Source organism: Chinchilla lanigera, unplaced genomic scaffold (assembly GCF_000276665.1).
Source record: "Chinchilla lanigera isolate Chin_1 unplaced genomic scaffold, ChiLan1.0 scaffold00163, whole genome shotgun sequence".
Classification (NCBI taxonomy): Eukaryota; Metazoa; Chordata; class Mammalia; order Rodentia; family Chinchillidae; genus Chinchilla; species Chinchilla lanigera.
Genome location: NW_004955564.1, coordinates 266,569 through 279,937, shown reverse-complemented (window position 1 = coordinate 279,937; position 13,369 = coordinate 266,569). Strand labels below are relative to the sequence as shown.

The 13,369-nt window shown below is 57.0% G+C and overlaps 1 protein-coding gene across 2 annotated transcripts in view; it reads left to right on the top strand.

The window, feature by feature from the left end:
- The window catches only part of Necab2 (N-terminal EF-hand calcium binding protein 2), a gene marked incomplete at its 5' end in the record, with an annotated part of 22,157 nt that continues 8,788 nt past the window's right edge, over positions 1–13,369 (top strand). For both annotated transcript variants that reach the window (XR_001232384.1, XM_013509207.1), the window contains 5 exon segments: positions 1–122; positions 2,049–2,073; positions 5,926–6,034; positions 7,053–7,078; positions 7,219–7,316. Coding sequence is in view for 1 of the 2 variants with exons in the window: in XM_013509207.1 (XP_013364661.1) it covers positions 1–122; positions 2,049–2,073; positions 5,926–6,034; positions 7,053–7,078; positions 7,219–7,316 (380 nt within the window).

The window sequence follows — 13,369 nt, the reverse complement described above, 5'->3', positions numbered from 1 at the left end:
TGCCCCTTCCCCTGCCGCACTCGCCCGCGCCCCCGCCCCGCCTCTGTCCCAGCCGAATCCTCCTGCTCTGCGCGCGGCAGCCACCGCCTGCCCCTCCTCTCTGTCCGGTTCCAGCCCGAAGGGTACTTTTCTGAGCCCCTGAACGACCCCCTGCGCTCCCTAGCTTCTCTCCTTCGCTCCAGACCCCCACCCCGGTTTTAACCCCAGAGGCCCTCAGGCCCTGCCCCCAACTTTGGAAGCGGCGCTTCTGCCCTGCCTCTTCGCTTCCCGACTCCTGTGCCGGTGTCCGCCTCCCAGGACCACTGAGCCCTGAAACCCGCCTTCCGCTTCCTTGTCCCACTCTTTCTGTCACCTGGGCCCCAGGCTCGCCCCTCCGACTGCTCACCCCGGGGAAGCGCATCTGTCTCCCGCGAGGGGGTGGACAGCTGAGGGTACCGGAGATTCTCTCTGTAAAGAGGCTGAGCGGGTGGAGGAAACTTGGGGTCAGGTCATAGAGAGGATCCTGGGGGTGCCCAGCTTGTGTGGGGTTGTGTTTCTGTGTGTCCCACACATGCCTTCAGGGGAGGGGGTTTCCGCCTCTCCCTTCCCTTTCTCAATCGGGAACCCCTATGGGCGGGATGGGGTGGGGAGGGGGGCTCTGGTGCTTGGGGGCGGCGTGCGCACTCACACAGGCACGCGTACACACAGACGCGCGCACAGCAGGACTCAGCACCGCGCCTCCCGGGACCCCGGCTTGGGCCGAGGTCCTTTCTACCAACTCCCTCTGGCTGAGACCTGCCCGGCCTGGAGACCCCGTTTCTTCATCTGTGAAATGGGGTGAGGGGCTGGGAGAACCCCTGCGCCACGTGTAACCACGGCCGTGGGTCCTTCCCACTCTGGTCTGGGGGCTCCAGGACACCCGGGCCGGCCTCCAGTCTTGAGAACCTTGCCAGTCAGGAGCAGCCATGTGGGTGTCCAGGCTTTGATTCTGAGGGGACTTGGGGTCCGGCCGAGAGGAGGCAGTGGTCCTGGGCTGTCCTCCCCAGCCCTGCTTCCCTGACAACCCAGAGCCTGTAGCAGCGGCAGATGCCTTTCTCCGGCTGGGAGGGTGCGGGACAGGGGGCACTTGCCGGGGTGGGCATGGAGGCGGGAGGGGGGTCCCGCAGGGCTCCCCGATCCTGGGACACCTCCCTGGCGTCCTGGAAGCACTGGGAAACGGGCATGTTTCTTGCCCTCCTGGGGCCTCAGTTTCCCCGTCTGACATAAGCCAGCTCTGCTGAGCTGGGGCTGCCCTATGCCCCGGCATCCTTTCAGACCGTGTGGTGGGGATGACCGAGTCTCCGGAAATCAGGCTCAGACGCAGATTCTGACTCCGCGGGGCCAGGGTGGGCCCAGGGTGCTGCGTGTGCCACAGACTCACTGGCGAGGCGGCTGCCCCTGGCCCAACACCTGTCCGCCCCCAGGCGTGGACATCTGCTGTCACAGGAGCTTTAACTACAGCGTGAGCTGGCGCTGCCCGAGCACTGGTTCTCCGGCTGGGGCTCAGCCTGGGTGTGGCCCCAGGCAAGTGTCAAGAGCCACAAGGGGAGGGACCACTGTCCCAGCCTGGGTACCGCAAGGCTGCCGCCAGCTGGGAGGTGTTGCCCTCAGCCTGCCCCAGGATGCTTCATGCGGATAGAATTGCCCCGGGAGGCCCCTGAGGGTAGAGGGGTTCTGCAAGGGGCTCCGCAGGGGACACTGCGTCCCCCCGAGTGTGGCGCGAGTCAGGAGCTGGTGGGCTCTGCAGGGTGGTGTGTGGGTGCGCGTGAGTGTGCAGCGCCTGCGCCTGCCATCAGCGTGGGCAGGCTGGCGTGCAGAGGGAGCGGGGGCGGCCCCTTCCGAGGAGCGGCTGGGGGGCCACCGCCCCCCCGCCCCCCGCGCAGCCAGGGCCTCCTCCCCTGGGAAGCAAGCACAGCCTTTCCAGCCCAGAGCTGCTCCCGAGGTGGGGGTGAGGGCTGAGTGCGGGGCAGAAACCGCTGGGGGGCGCCTGCCCCTCCTGCTCAGGGCTGACTCCCCTTTTCTCTCTGCAGATTTTCCGCCGCGCAGACAAGAATGGTGAGTTACCTCCCCCAGTCCGCGGAGGGGGACCAGGCCCTGTCTGTCCTGAGGCCGCAGAGACAAGCAGTTGGGGAAGGTGACTCGGGCACGACTGACGTCAGAAAGCCTACCCCTGCCCTTTCCTCAGTTGCCCTATCTGGAACAGCCCCTGCCTAGCGGGGCTCCCGGAAGGACGCCGGGAACAGGGTCTGGCTGGTGGCGCAAAGTACTTGGGGTACTTCCGCCGTGTGGCCTGCTTATGGCACGGGCTGGGACCCGGAGGCCGCCCTTTAGGACGCGCAGCCTCACTCTGGGGCCTTCTGAGCCTACTGTGCACCTTAGCACGGGGACCCAGGGCAGCGGGTGCCGGTGCCCCGCCCTGGCAGCACCTGATGACCCAGAGAGCTTGAGCACCGTGCCCGAGGGTCACCAGCTGATGGGCAATGGCCAGGCTGCCTCAAAGACCCCAGCTGTGTCCTCCTACCCCCAAGCCCTCCCAAGCCGTGAGCAGCGCGTGGTGGCAGCCGTGGGATCCTCCCGCCCTTTGTCTTTGGGAAGACGACACCCCCGGGCGGGCTGGCCCACACCTCCCGGGGAGGGCCGGGAAGAAGCAGCGTCCCACCTTGTCATGCTCACCAGTTATTAGCAGAGTCAGCGCATCCCTGTGGACCTCAGCCAAGGCACAGTCCCTCTCTAGGCCTGAGTTTCCCAGTCTGTAACGGGGATGTTAACACGGCCCCCGCTCACTGCCCTGGGCTTTTGGGTCCAAGGCCTGGCACCAGCCCCATCTGCCCCTGGGGGTTCCTGTTGGGTGGGATCATTTTGAGGAACCCCTCCCTGACCCCATCCCTGGGGTGCTGGGCCGCCTCCTGGGCCTCAGGGCGCAGGGCCACCAGCACTGAGTCTGTGTGGCACAAAGGCAGAAGGGTGCGGGGACAGTAAGTGACACTCGGAGAACCCGTGGCTGGCAGGGCCTTCGACACGAGCCAGTGGAGCCGGTCTCTTTCCGCAGGGCCCCTGGCCGCGAGCTCACTACCGTGTGTGGCGTTGTGTAGGAAGTCTGGGGCTGGGGCTGTGGCATCGTCTCCTCACTGGGGGTGCTGGGTGTGGCCGCAGTGTCTGTCACCTCCGTGGGCTGACCGTGGCACCTCTGTGCCCTGCTGCGTGTGCCTAGGGTGTGTGCCTCTGACTTGTGCAGCAGTGTGGGGGTGGTGCCTGTCCCCCTGGCTCGCATGGGTGCCGTCCTCTCTGGTTGCACCCCAGCCCTGCCAGGCTGCCTTCCACCCCCTGAGCACAGCTGCGGGCACCTCTGATTCCTGCAGCCCCCACGGAGGCCGGGCCTGCTCCTCCTCCTGGGACCCGCGTTCGCTCGAGCCTGGGCGGTTGTCACCAGGGTTAATGTGGGCGTGACGTGCTGTTACCAACAGGACTTAGGGGGCCCCAGGCCTACAGGAGCTGAGGCAGGCTTTTTCCTCGGGCCCACGCAGGGACAGTGCTGGGTTAACCTGGAGCCCCACTGCCTGGGTTCACGTCCGGGCTCAGCCCCGTATGCCGTGACCTCAAGCAAGTCATCACGCTGGGGGCCTCCGTTTCCTGGTCTGTAAATGGGGTTAGCACCAGCACCTGCGTCCTGGACTGTGCAGAAAACTCCTCACTCAGTGAGAGCCAGCGGGTGCTGGCGCCTGAGAAGGGCACAGCTGCCTTCGGTCTGGCTGCTCCCCAAGATCACAGAGCACCTGTCACACACCGAGGCAGGAGTGGCCCTTCTGGCATAGCCACTCCGCTTTTCCCAGGTGACAAAGCCAGGCCAGCATCAAGCAGGTGGTCACCTTCAGGTGGGCAGCAGGGCCAGCACATGCTGAGCGGTCACCGAGGTTAAAAACGTGGTGTGGGTGTGGGAGTGAGTGGGCAGTCAGAGAAGTAGTGTGCAAGTAGGTGTGGAACAGGTGTGCACGCAGGTGCCCGTACGGGTGCCGACACACGAACACCCACGAACACCGCAGGAGGGGCCAGCGGTGGGCTCAGGGATGGGAGACAGCCGTGTGGTCTCTGCCCCGCCCAGCTGCAAGTTAAAGGGCAGAGGCCTTGAGATTAAAGGAGCAGGGAACAGGCTGGCCTGGCGAGGCTCCTGGCATGGAGACCAGCTCGGTGGAGGTAGAAACAGCTAGAGGAGGTAGGAGCGAGGGCCCTGCCCGGCAGCCTGTGTGGACCCCAGAAAGGTGCACGGCAGCTGGCAGAGGGGCAGAGGCCACCCAGCACACCCCCCAGGATGCCATAGCTGCCAGGCTCTTGGCATTTGAAAGGTCACTGAACCAGCTGTTCGTGCTCGTTAGCAGAAGCACCTGCGAAGGGCCCTGCCCAGGACCTCGGGCGGAGGTGGCGGCGCCGGCCCACTTGGTGCGGATAATTGGGCTGAAGCCTGGGCCGAGATGTTGATCCCTCATTAGCTCTAGGGGTTCGTTAGGCCCGCTGCCAGGCGTGCTCGGTAAATGTCAGCTGAGAGGGCTTTGTGATCGGGGCCTCCGGCCTCTGTCTGCCTGTTCTCCTGGGGTGCAGAGGGCACCAAGGTACCAGGACAGATGGGAGGAGGTGGAGGGGATGGGGCCTGCTGGGACAGCCCCTGCTGTGCGGGGCCGGGCATGGTGGATCAGCCACAGCACACATCTGCTGAGCCCAGGCTTGGCCAGTAACCTCCACGTGGGGCAGACCCCCGACTGTGCCCCCCCAGGAAGGGAGGGGAGCGTGCCAGCACCCATTGTAGCTGGGAGATGGCGGCCTGGCCCCAGGTGGCTGGAGGGTCAGGGCTCAAGCTGCAGCTGTGGGAGCTGATTTGTCCCCTCCCTGCTGCGCCTCGGTTTCCCCTCAGTGAAATGGGGTGGGTGGTGTGGAAGGAACCCTGGAGGTGGAGACCCACAAGCTGGCCTGTGCTCGGCAGCTCCCGAGTCACCCGTGTTCTTTAGCTGCCCCCCTTGGTGGTCCAGTCTGTCCCTGACCCTCACCCTGACCCACGAGGTTCAGACAGCGCTGTGCCCAGCACAGAGGGGGCGCCTTCCCAGAGCAGGCCTTGGGGCGGGCTGGGGATGATTTCCCACAAACCCGCTGGAAGCCGCAGAGTACGGTGGTTCCTGCATGCCAGCTTGGATCCATCTTAGCTGTGGTGGTATACTGGGCCAGGTACCAAAGCTTTAACCAGGGCTGCCCCAGATGTCTTGCAAAGCGCATGAGAGTGTTGCCTGGCCGGGAGCAGATACTCCGTGTGCTGAACGCCTATAAGAAGTCTGGTCCGCAGCGAGCCCCAGCCAGTCAGCTCCGGTAGTATTTGCTGGCTTGGGGAGTCGCCTATTTGGGAATTACCTGGATGAATGGGTCAGTGGAGTGGTTAACCTAGGAACAAGCTGGATGGGCAGACATGACCTGACGTGGGGCTCTGGGTCCCTGGCATATAGCTCAGTGGCACGAGTGCCTCCTGGCAAGGGGAAGGTCCTGAATTTGATTTCTGGTACCAAGAAAACAAATTAAATGGGGCTCAGGGTGGGTGTGGTGGTACACACATATAACCACAGCACTCTGCAAGGCTGAGGCAGGAGGATCACAAGTTCAAGCCCAGCCTGGGAAACTTAGCAGTCTCAAAACTAAACACTGGTGTTGGGACTTTCACTGAGTGGGAAGGCCCTGGGTTCCATCCCCAGTACTGCAAAAGATAAAATTAAATGAAATGGAGTTTACCTGGGAGGCTGGGATTAGCCGGGCAGGGGTTGCCTGGGCTGGAGCGTATCTGTCGATCAGCGCTGCCCGGACGGGATGTGTGCAGCTGGCGTGGTCGCTGCTCTTATCTCCAGACTCCAGCTGCTTTCCCCTTTACCCCTGCAGATGACGAGAAGCTGTCCCTGGAGGAGTTCCAGCTCTTCTTTGGAGATGGCGTCCTCAACGAGAAGGAGCTGGAGGACCTTTTCCACGCCATCGACTCGGACAACACCAAGTGGGTCTGATGTGCAGGTCGGGGCCTTCGCTTCCCGTCCCTGCAGCAGCAGGAGGCCTGAGCCCCAGCCCAGCTCGCTCCTCCGGGGTCGGTCGGTTTGGCCTCCCTGCACGGTGACATGGGGAGTGGACGGGGTGGCGCTGCAGACGTGTCTATTCTGAGCACTGTGGCCAGGCCAGGCGGGGGACACCCTCGGCTTTGCCTGGTGCCAAGTGACAATGACCGAGGAAGGTCGGCAGTGACCGGGACCTGCTGGCTCCCTCCGCCTTGGACCCCAAGCCTGACTGGGGCCCTGTGCTTTCTCTGACCCCAGCCTCGGCCTGACACAGGCCCGTTTTAAACCAAGCTGTACCCCTACTCCCGGTGCCAGCCAGTTCACGCCTCAGCCACTGGAACCTCTTTCCCACAGGGTCATAGCCCCAGCCAGACCACTCCCCTGCAGCCCGCCCGAGGGCCCCCCAACACTCATGCTTTCCGTGGGGTTACCCATGCAGGAGGCAGCCAGAGCTGCTCGACCCACCCTTCAGGGGGGCCAGGGGGACCTGGTCACCTTCCCAGGCCTACTCAGGATAAAGACTAGAGTTTCTGGGGGCCTGCTTGGGGGAGACAGATAATCTGAGGGGCCCCTGGGAACACTAGAGCTGGCCTAGACAAGGAGCTGCCGCCAAGCCAGTTTGCAGGGCACCCAGTTCATTGGTGACGTGGAGCCGAGATTCACATGAGTCAGAGGCCTCTGCCCTGCCAGTCTCAGCAGGACTCCGGGGTTGCCCTCTGCGGGGCTTGCCAAGGCCAGAGTGGGCAGAGGGGCAGACGGGCTCCCTCAAGGACCCACCGCAGTCCTGGCCGCCTCCATCCAGAGCTCCCCTTCCTGGCCCTGGCTTAGCGCATCTTCTCTGCTGTGGTCAGCAGTCTCGAACAGAAGTGGGTGGGGTTCCAGGGAGCCGGCAGCGACCCTGCCACCTCCCCCGCAAAGGGCACTCGCACGACTGGCCTGCCACTCTGACTTCTCTCTCCGCAGCCACGTGGACACCAAGGAGCTGTGCGGTAGGTGCCTGGGCCTGCGGCTGCCACAGAGGGGCGCAGGGCGGGGCCGGCCGGGCGGGGAGGGGCCGGAAGTGGGCGCGAGTGGGATTGGTGGGAGGACGGGCCTCTTTGACCTCTGCCCTTCGCTTGCCCTCCCCCAGATTACTTTGTGGACCACATGGGCGACTATGAGGATGTCTTGGCCTCCCTGGAGACCTTGAACCACTCTGTCCTGAAGGCCATGGGCTACACCAAGAAGGTCAGTGGGGCTGGGGGGCACCCTGAGGGCTGGAGCCTGCGCTGTGGTTTGGTTCCATATTTTTCTGGGCGTCCTTGATGAGAAGTGGCAGTACTGGCACATGCCAGGGCCGCCCCATGGGCGCCGAGATAAACTGTGAAGTGTGTGGCACAGCTTGGTGAATGGCCCTGTGCAGTCGGCTCTGGTTTGGAGCGTGAGACTCAGAATGAACCTGGAGCAGTCAGGAGTCGCTGCCCACCATCGCTGCCCAGAATCCCTGGCCCCCTTGTCTCCCACTGCCCAGCAGGAGGACAGGGAGCTGCGTGGGGGAGCTGTAGGCTTTCTCCTGTAGCTCTTCCTCTCTCTCTTTTATCATCTTTAGGCAAGATGATAAAAGAATAATGTTCCCATGAGAGTAGCACAGGCAGCCATGGACTGACTTCAGTATGAGAATCTAAAAATAGAACACACCCCATCAACAGCTGCAGCAAAATCCAGTCCCCGCTCCGGCTAAGCTGTCCTCAGAGGGACATGCAGGAGCCCGGGCTGCAGCCCGCCAGGCTCTAGAGGGGCCGCCCCAGCTGCTCGGCCCGTGAGAGGAGCTTCCTCCTGTAAGTCCTGGAAGGATGGCTCGGAGGCTGTGGCTGAGCCGCTCCCCGCAGGGCCTGCCCAGGGCGGCAGCAGCTGATCCTTACCATTAGGCTCCTGGCTGTGCCCAGGTATAGTTTAAAACCCACTCCATACATTCTTCGAACGACATCTAGTTCCTGCGTGCGTGGATCCGAGACTCCCATTCTGACCGTGCATCTGAACGTCTGGGCCTAATCCCGGGCTCCTGCTGACCCTGCCGCTGTCCCTGTCTCAGTGTCCCAGCAGGTTGAGCCTGGCGGTTTTTGTGACTCCCTCTCCACGTAGTGTGTCCTTTGCGTCCCAAAGTCGTGCATGGAGGTTTCAGGGCAGGGAGCCTTCCCGTGCTGCCAGTTGGCCTTCAGTCAGTGACATCCAGGAATGGGACATGGCTGTCCGCCGTGGGAGAGCATTTAACACATCCCCATATGTCGCCCCCAGCGAGAGGGACCGCACTGTGTGGGTGTGTTGGTGACGGGAGGTACTCGCAGAGGTGATCAGCGTTTCTCTTCGTGGCGTAATTTCCTGGCTGCTCTTATTTGTAGAAAGGCCGCTTGCTGGTTAGATGTTAAATGTCTGGCTTTAGTTGACCGCTTTGCTTTTGTGACTTGGTGGTGACCTCCATCCATCGTTACCGGGCGAGTTTCTCTGTGTGCCTCTCACTGGAAACCCTCGGCACCCATCAGGGTTGCGCTTGGCCCCCGTTTCCCCTGCCGACGCCGTGCCGGGGTCCCTGTAGGGCTTCTGCTCCCACACGCGCCGCTCCGTGGCATTTCTGCACTCATTACAATGTTAATACCAGCGCTTGTTTTAGACTCTCTCTAGCCTGTTACAGAAATATTTTGGCCTTCTCTTTGTGAAGATTTTGTCCCAGGAGGCGGTAGCAAATTTTTTCAAATGCTTTTTTGGTTTTTATAAATGACCGGGTGATTTTGCCGCAGCTACTGATGGGGTGCGTTCTATTTTTAGATTCTCATATTGAACAATCCATGGCTGCCTGTGATAAACTCTCATGGGAACATTATTCTTTTATCATCTTGCACCATCCGTGTCACTCAGCGAGTGTGCCGTCTCTCTCCTTGGGGACAGAGATGGGGTGATGGTTTGGGAGTGAGCTGGGAGGTGGTTTGAATGTTTCCTGGGTGTGATTCCGCTTCCTTGTCTGAGAATCACTTTTCTATTCAAAAACAGAATTGGTTTTTGTATCCATTTGGGTACAGTTTTGAAAAATTATCCTGAACATCTTTGGCTTTCTGATCCATGATATATGTCTTAGGATTATTTTTAAAAATTGAAAACACTGACACTTTTCAAAGAAGCACCAATGGAAAATAAAATAAAATGTCTATGATGACAGCCAAGGTTTTATTTATATTTGATCCTATTTCCTATATTGTTTTGTTGTTTTGGTTTTTTTTTTGAGACAAGGGCTCGCTGTGTAGTCCAGGCTGGCCTCGAATTCGTAGCAATCTTCTTGTTCGCCTCCCAAGTGCTAGGATTGCAGGTGTGCGCCACCACGCCTGGCAGGCTTCCGACCTTTTGGTCTCTTATCTTTGACAGTTTGCTCTGAGTGGCTGTTTTTGACACAAGGGCCTGACACTTTAAGATTCAGGGTACTCTTCCCAGTTTCGGTGGTGTTCCTGCCCTGTGATGTTGTCTTCCCTGTTCTTTTCTGTGTGTGAAGTGGAATGCTGCAAGTTGGTTTTCCTTCTTATAGAAAGAAGTTTGAAATTTTAAAAAGTTACCCTTGAGTGAAATTGCCACAGCTGCCAGAGATCTTACTGTGTGGCGGTTTTGCTCTCAGGATAGTCTGCTGTCTCCTTGCTCACTTCTCTTTCCTTGCGTTGGATAAAACCAAGTGACCAGGAAGCTTTCTTCTGCCTTACAGTGCGCTGAGGGAACTTCAAGGCGTAAGATTTCATTTGTTTGTACAACTCTCCATGAATCCCAGGGAAGAAAGGGATAGTGCGTGCAGAATATAAAATTTGAAAATAGTTACCGTTTGTTATGAAATACGTGCTGTTAAAAGACAGGTGCTGTAGGAGGTGTTTATGTTATTAGTAGTATTAGTATTGTGGTACTAGGCATTTGAATCCAGTGCTTCTGCACTGAGCTATATCCTTAGACCTTTTCATTTTTTATTTTGTGACAGGGTCTCATTAAATTGCTGAGTTGCTCAGGCTGGGCTTAAACTTGCCTCAGCCTGCGAGAGTGCTGGGATTACAAGTGTGCACCACCGCTGGCAGTTGAAAGATAATATAAATAGAGAGAGCGAGGGGGAAAGGGGGGGAGATAAAATGTACACATCAAAGGTTTTGAACCAGTGAGAGGTTAGAACTGGCTCCAAGGAGAATTAGGAGAAGGCGTGCGTGTGTGTGCGCGCGCGCGTGCACACATGTATGGAGGCAGCTAAGAATTTGGAAGTGAATTTGGGCATAAATACTGCGCTGCTCACCCTCCGCAGGGAGCGGTGAGTTGTGTCCCACCAAAGTGGTAGGCATTTCTGTGACTGAGCAGTATTGCATTGTTACAAATTTTCTGCATCTTACAGGATTTTAAAAACAGCTCCCACGTACAGAAAGATTTAGTTAATCTAGAGAACTGTGCTAGACACTGTTCGGGTGTCATTTTGGCCCATTTCAAAGGCTTTTATAGTTTTGTTCTGATGCCGTCCTTTGCATCCTATTATTGCCTAACCAATCTGTCCTATAGGACAATGGCAAGCTAATTTCTCACACTAAACTGTTCTGTCATATAATTTTTGTCTTTCTAATGTTTTTTTCTCTTGATGTATTTTGGCCATGTTGTTCAGTGTGTATTCTTCTGTTACATTTTTACTACATAAATGACAGATATCCATATGTAAGATTTAAGAATTAGGGAAAAGCATAAAAAGAAGCTGTGGATCACTTTTAATCCCAGGACCCTTAACCTCCATGGAGATTTTAATTTATTACCTTCATTTTTCCATGTGTATTTAATATTTTAATATTCTGTTACCAAAGTTTATTTTCTTCTTTTTGTAACCTAACATCTGGACCTTTTCCCCACATTGCTAACACTGTCAAAAAGCATCATTTTAGATACTCCTACCTGAACCTACTTATTTCCCCTCTCTTGTTGGGTACATTAGGTACTGCCGTGTTTTCACTGCTGTGACCCATGCTGTGACTAGTATCCTACAAATTTCATGCTTTTCTCTGTTTATTAAGAATAGATGATCAGAACTGGGGAACTTCTAGGTTAAAGAAGCTAAACAGTTTAAGGTTCTTGGCATGCAGCAGAATTGCTTTCTGCAGCAGCTGGGTTGGCCCGAGACCGGGCAGGTGGAGCGACAGCGCCACCCGTCGGGCCTCTCGTCCTCCGCTCTAGCCCTCCTCGTCTTGTGGAACACCTTCTCTTTCCAGTTCTCACTCAGTAGTGACCTGTCTGGTCCCGCTCATCTGACCAGCCTCGCTCACAGGACCTGGCCCGGGCTTCCCTCTGGAAATCCCTGTGCTGCTGTGACAGAGGGGACCTGGCCACCTCGCACCTCGCCAGCTCAGAGACTTAGAGGCCCAGGTTCCTCTGTCTTATGAATCTTCTGTCTGCTCTGATTTTTCATCCGTCCCGGTTTCTTTCTTCATCCTGTTTGCAGTTTTCCTTTTGATGGTCATGGTTGTTAAGTTGATGGTGACTTAGGTAAAATTACCATTTTTATTTTATTAGTGACCTTTAAAAAACACTGTGAACACTCATAATACTATTTTTATACCTAGTTAATAAAAATACTTTCTATTCTTTGTGGGAATAAAGGAATTTTTTAAATGTGAGGTTATTTTTTTCCCGTAGTTTATTGACTTAGCCCAGCGTCTTAGAAATTAGAGCTGTATCCCCTACTGGGGCTGGGGATATAGCTCAGCGGCATAGCACCTGCCTGGGAAGCATGAGGTCATGAATTCGATTCCCAGTACCAAAAAAAAAGGAATTAAAACAAAAAAGAAATCACCTCTGCAACGCTAGTGTGTAATCTGAGTACTTACAGTCGCAACTTTCCAATTCAAGGATTTCGTTTCTGCATTTGCAGTGTAGATGGCTTAGGAGAGGTTCTTCACCATTCTCTGCAGGACACACGCTCCTCTGGTAGACGGCAGAGTGCTTCAGATTTCTGGGTCTCTCCCTGTTGTCCTTCACACAGAGTAACCTGTCCGCTGCATGCAGAATCTGTAGATCTGTTTGTTCCTTCCTTCTGGAATTTTGCAGAGCTGGGCTCTAGGCCGAGGCATCGATTCTGGCAGGGGACATGTCCACTAAAGCTTCATCTCTACTCTTTTGAAAATAACTTGTCTTCAGAATTTGTCCAGTCAGTCACTGCCCCAATCCCTGGTTATTTTCCTGCCCGAGCACTTCCTGCAGCTTTTTCTGTACCCCGTTTTGTCGTCTTGTTCATTTCTGGTCCGGGTCCATTGATCACTGGGGCGTGAATGGTTTCAGCTGTCAGCCCTGAAGGAAGATCAATCACTGCTATCCGTCAGGCTGCCACTTCCGGCCGAAGGCCCATGTCCGTTGGGGTGGCTCCCACGGACCCTGGCTGGGGATCAGCACGGTGTGCCTGCGTACCTCCCTCAGCCCTGCTGCCACCTCCCTCAGTCCCCTGTCTCCCAGTCGTGTTTCCCATTTTGCAGTTATTGCTAATTAATTTCCAGTCAGAGTGATGGATGGTTTAATTTGCTTTCCTTGAGAGCCCTGTTTCCCCTGCGCTTGCCAGGGACCGGGCAGGATTCCAAGGCGTGGGGGCAGGTGGCTCAGGGAGGCAGGCTCTAGGTAGAGGAGGCCAGGAAGTAGTGCAAGGTTTGAGGCCCAGGATCTCCCCCTCGCCCCCACCACTGCCTGACTGTTCTGCTCTTCCTTTCATTCCTTGAGTGGCCCGGAGAAGCCAGAGTCTGCACTCACCTGCTATAAAGCCTTTTGCAGCCAAAGAATCTCAGCCAAGAAATGTCAGTGCCAGCATCCTGTGACAAAGGTAGAATTCCACCTTAGCCCACAGAGCAGTGCTTGCAGGAAAGCCTCTTGGACTGCCTTTTCCCAGAGCCCGCTCCCCGTGGTGTGCTGGGTCTCCCTCTCTGTCCTCCTCCCTCCTCCTGCGGACCAAGTCTCGGGCACTGTCTTTAGGAGCCTGGTTAACTTGCTTAACTGATTTGTTTCTTTTCTATCATTTCTTTGAATATCAACATGAAGACCCAGGAGCCCACAGAATTCTCTGTGGAGGAGAAAGGGAAGAGCAGAGGTTGTGACTTCTTCCCTAATGCTTTATCTCCATTCTCCCAACAAAACAAAACAACAAAAAAGCTACCACCAGTCATTGCTGACACCACCATCCTCATCCTCATCACCGTCACCACCACCATCTCATCACTATCACGAACATCCTCACCCCACCATTGCCATCAACATCCTCATCACCATCA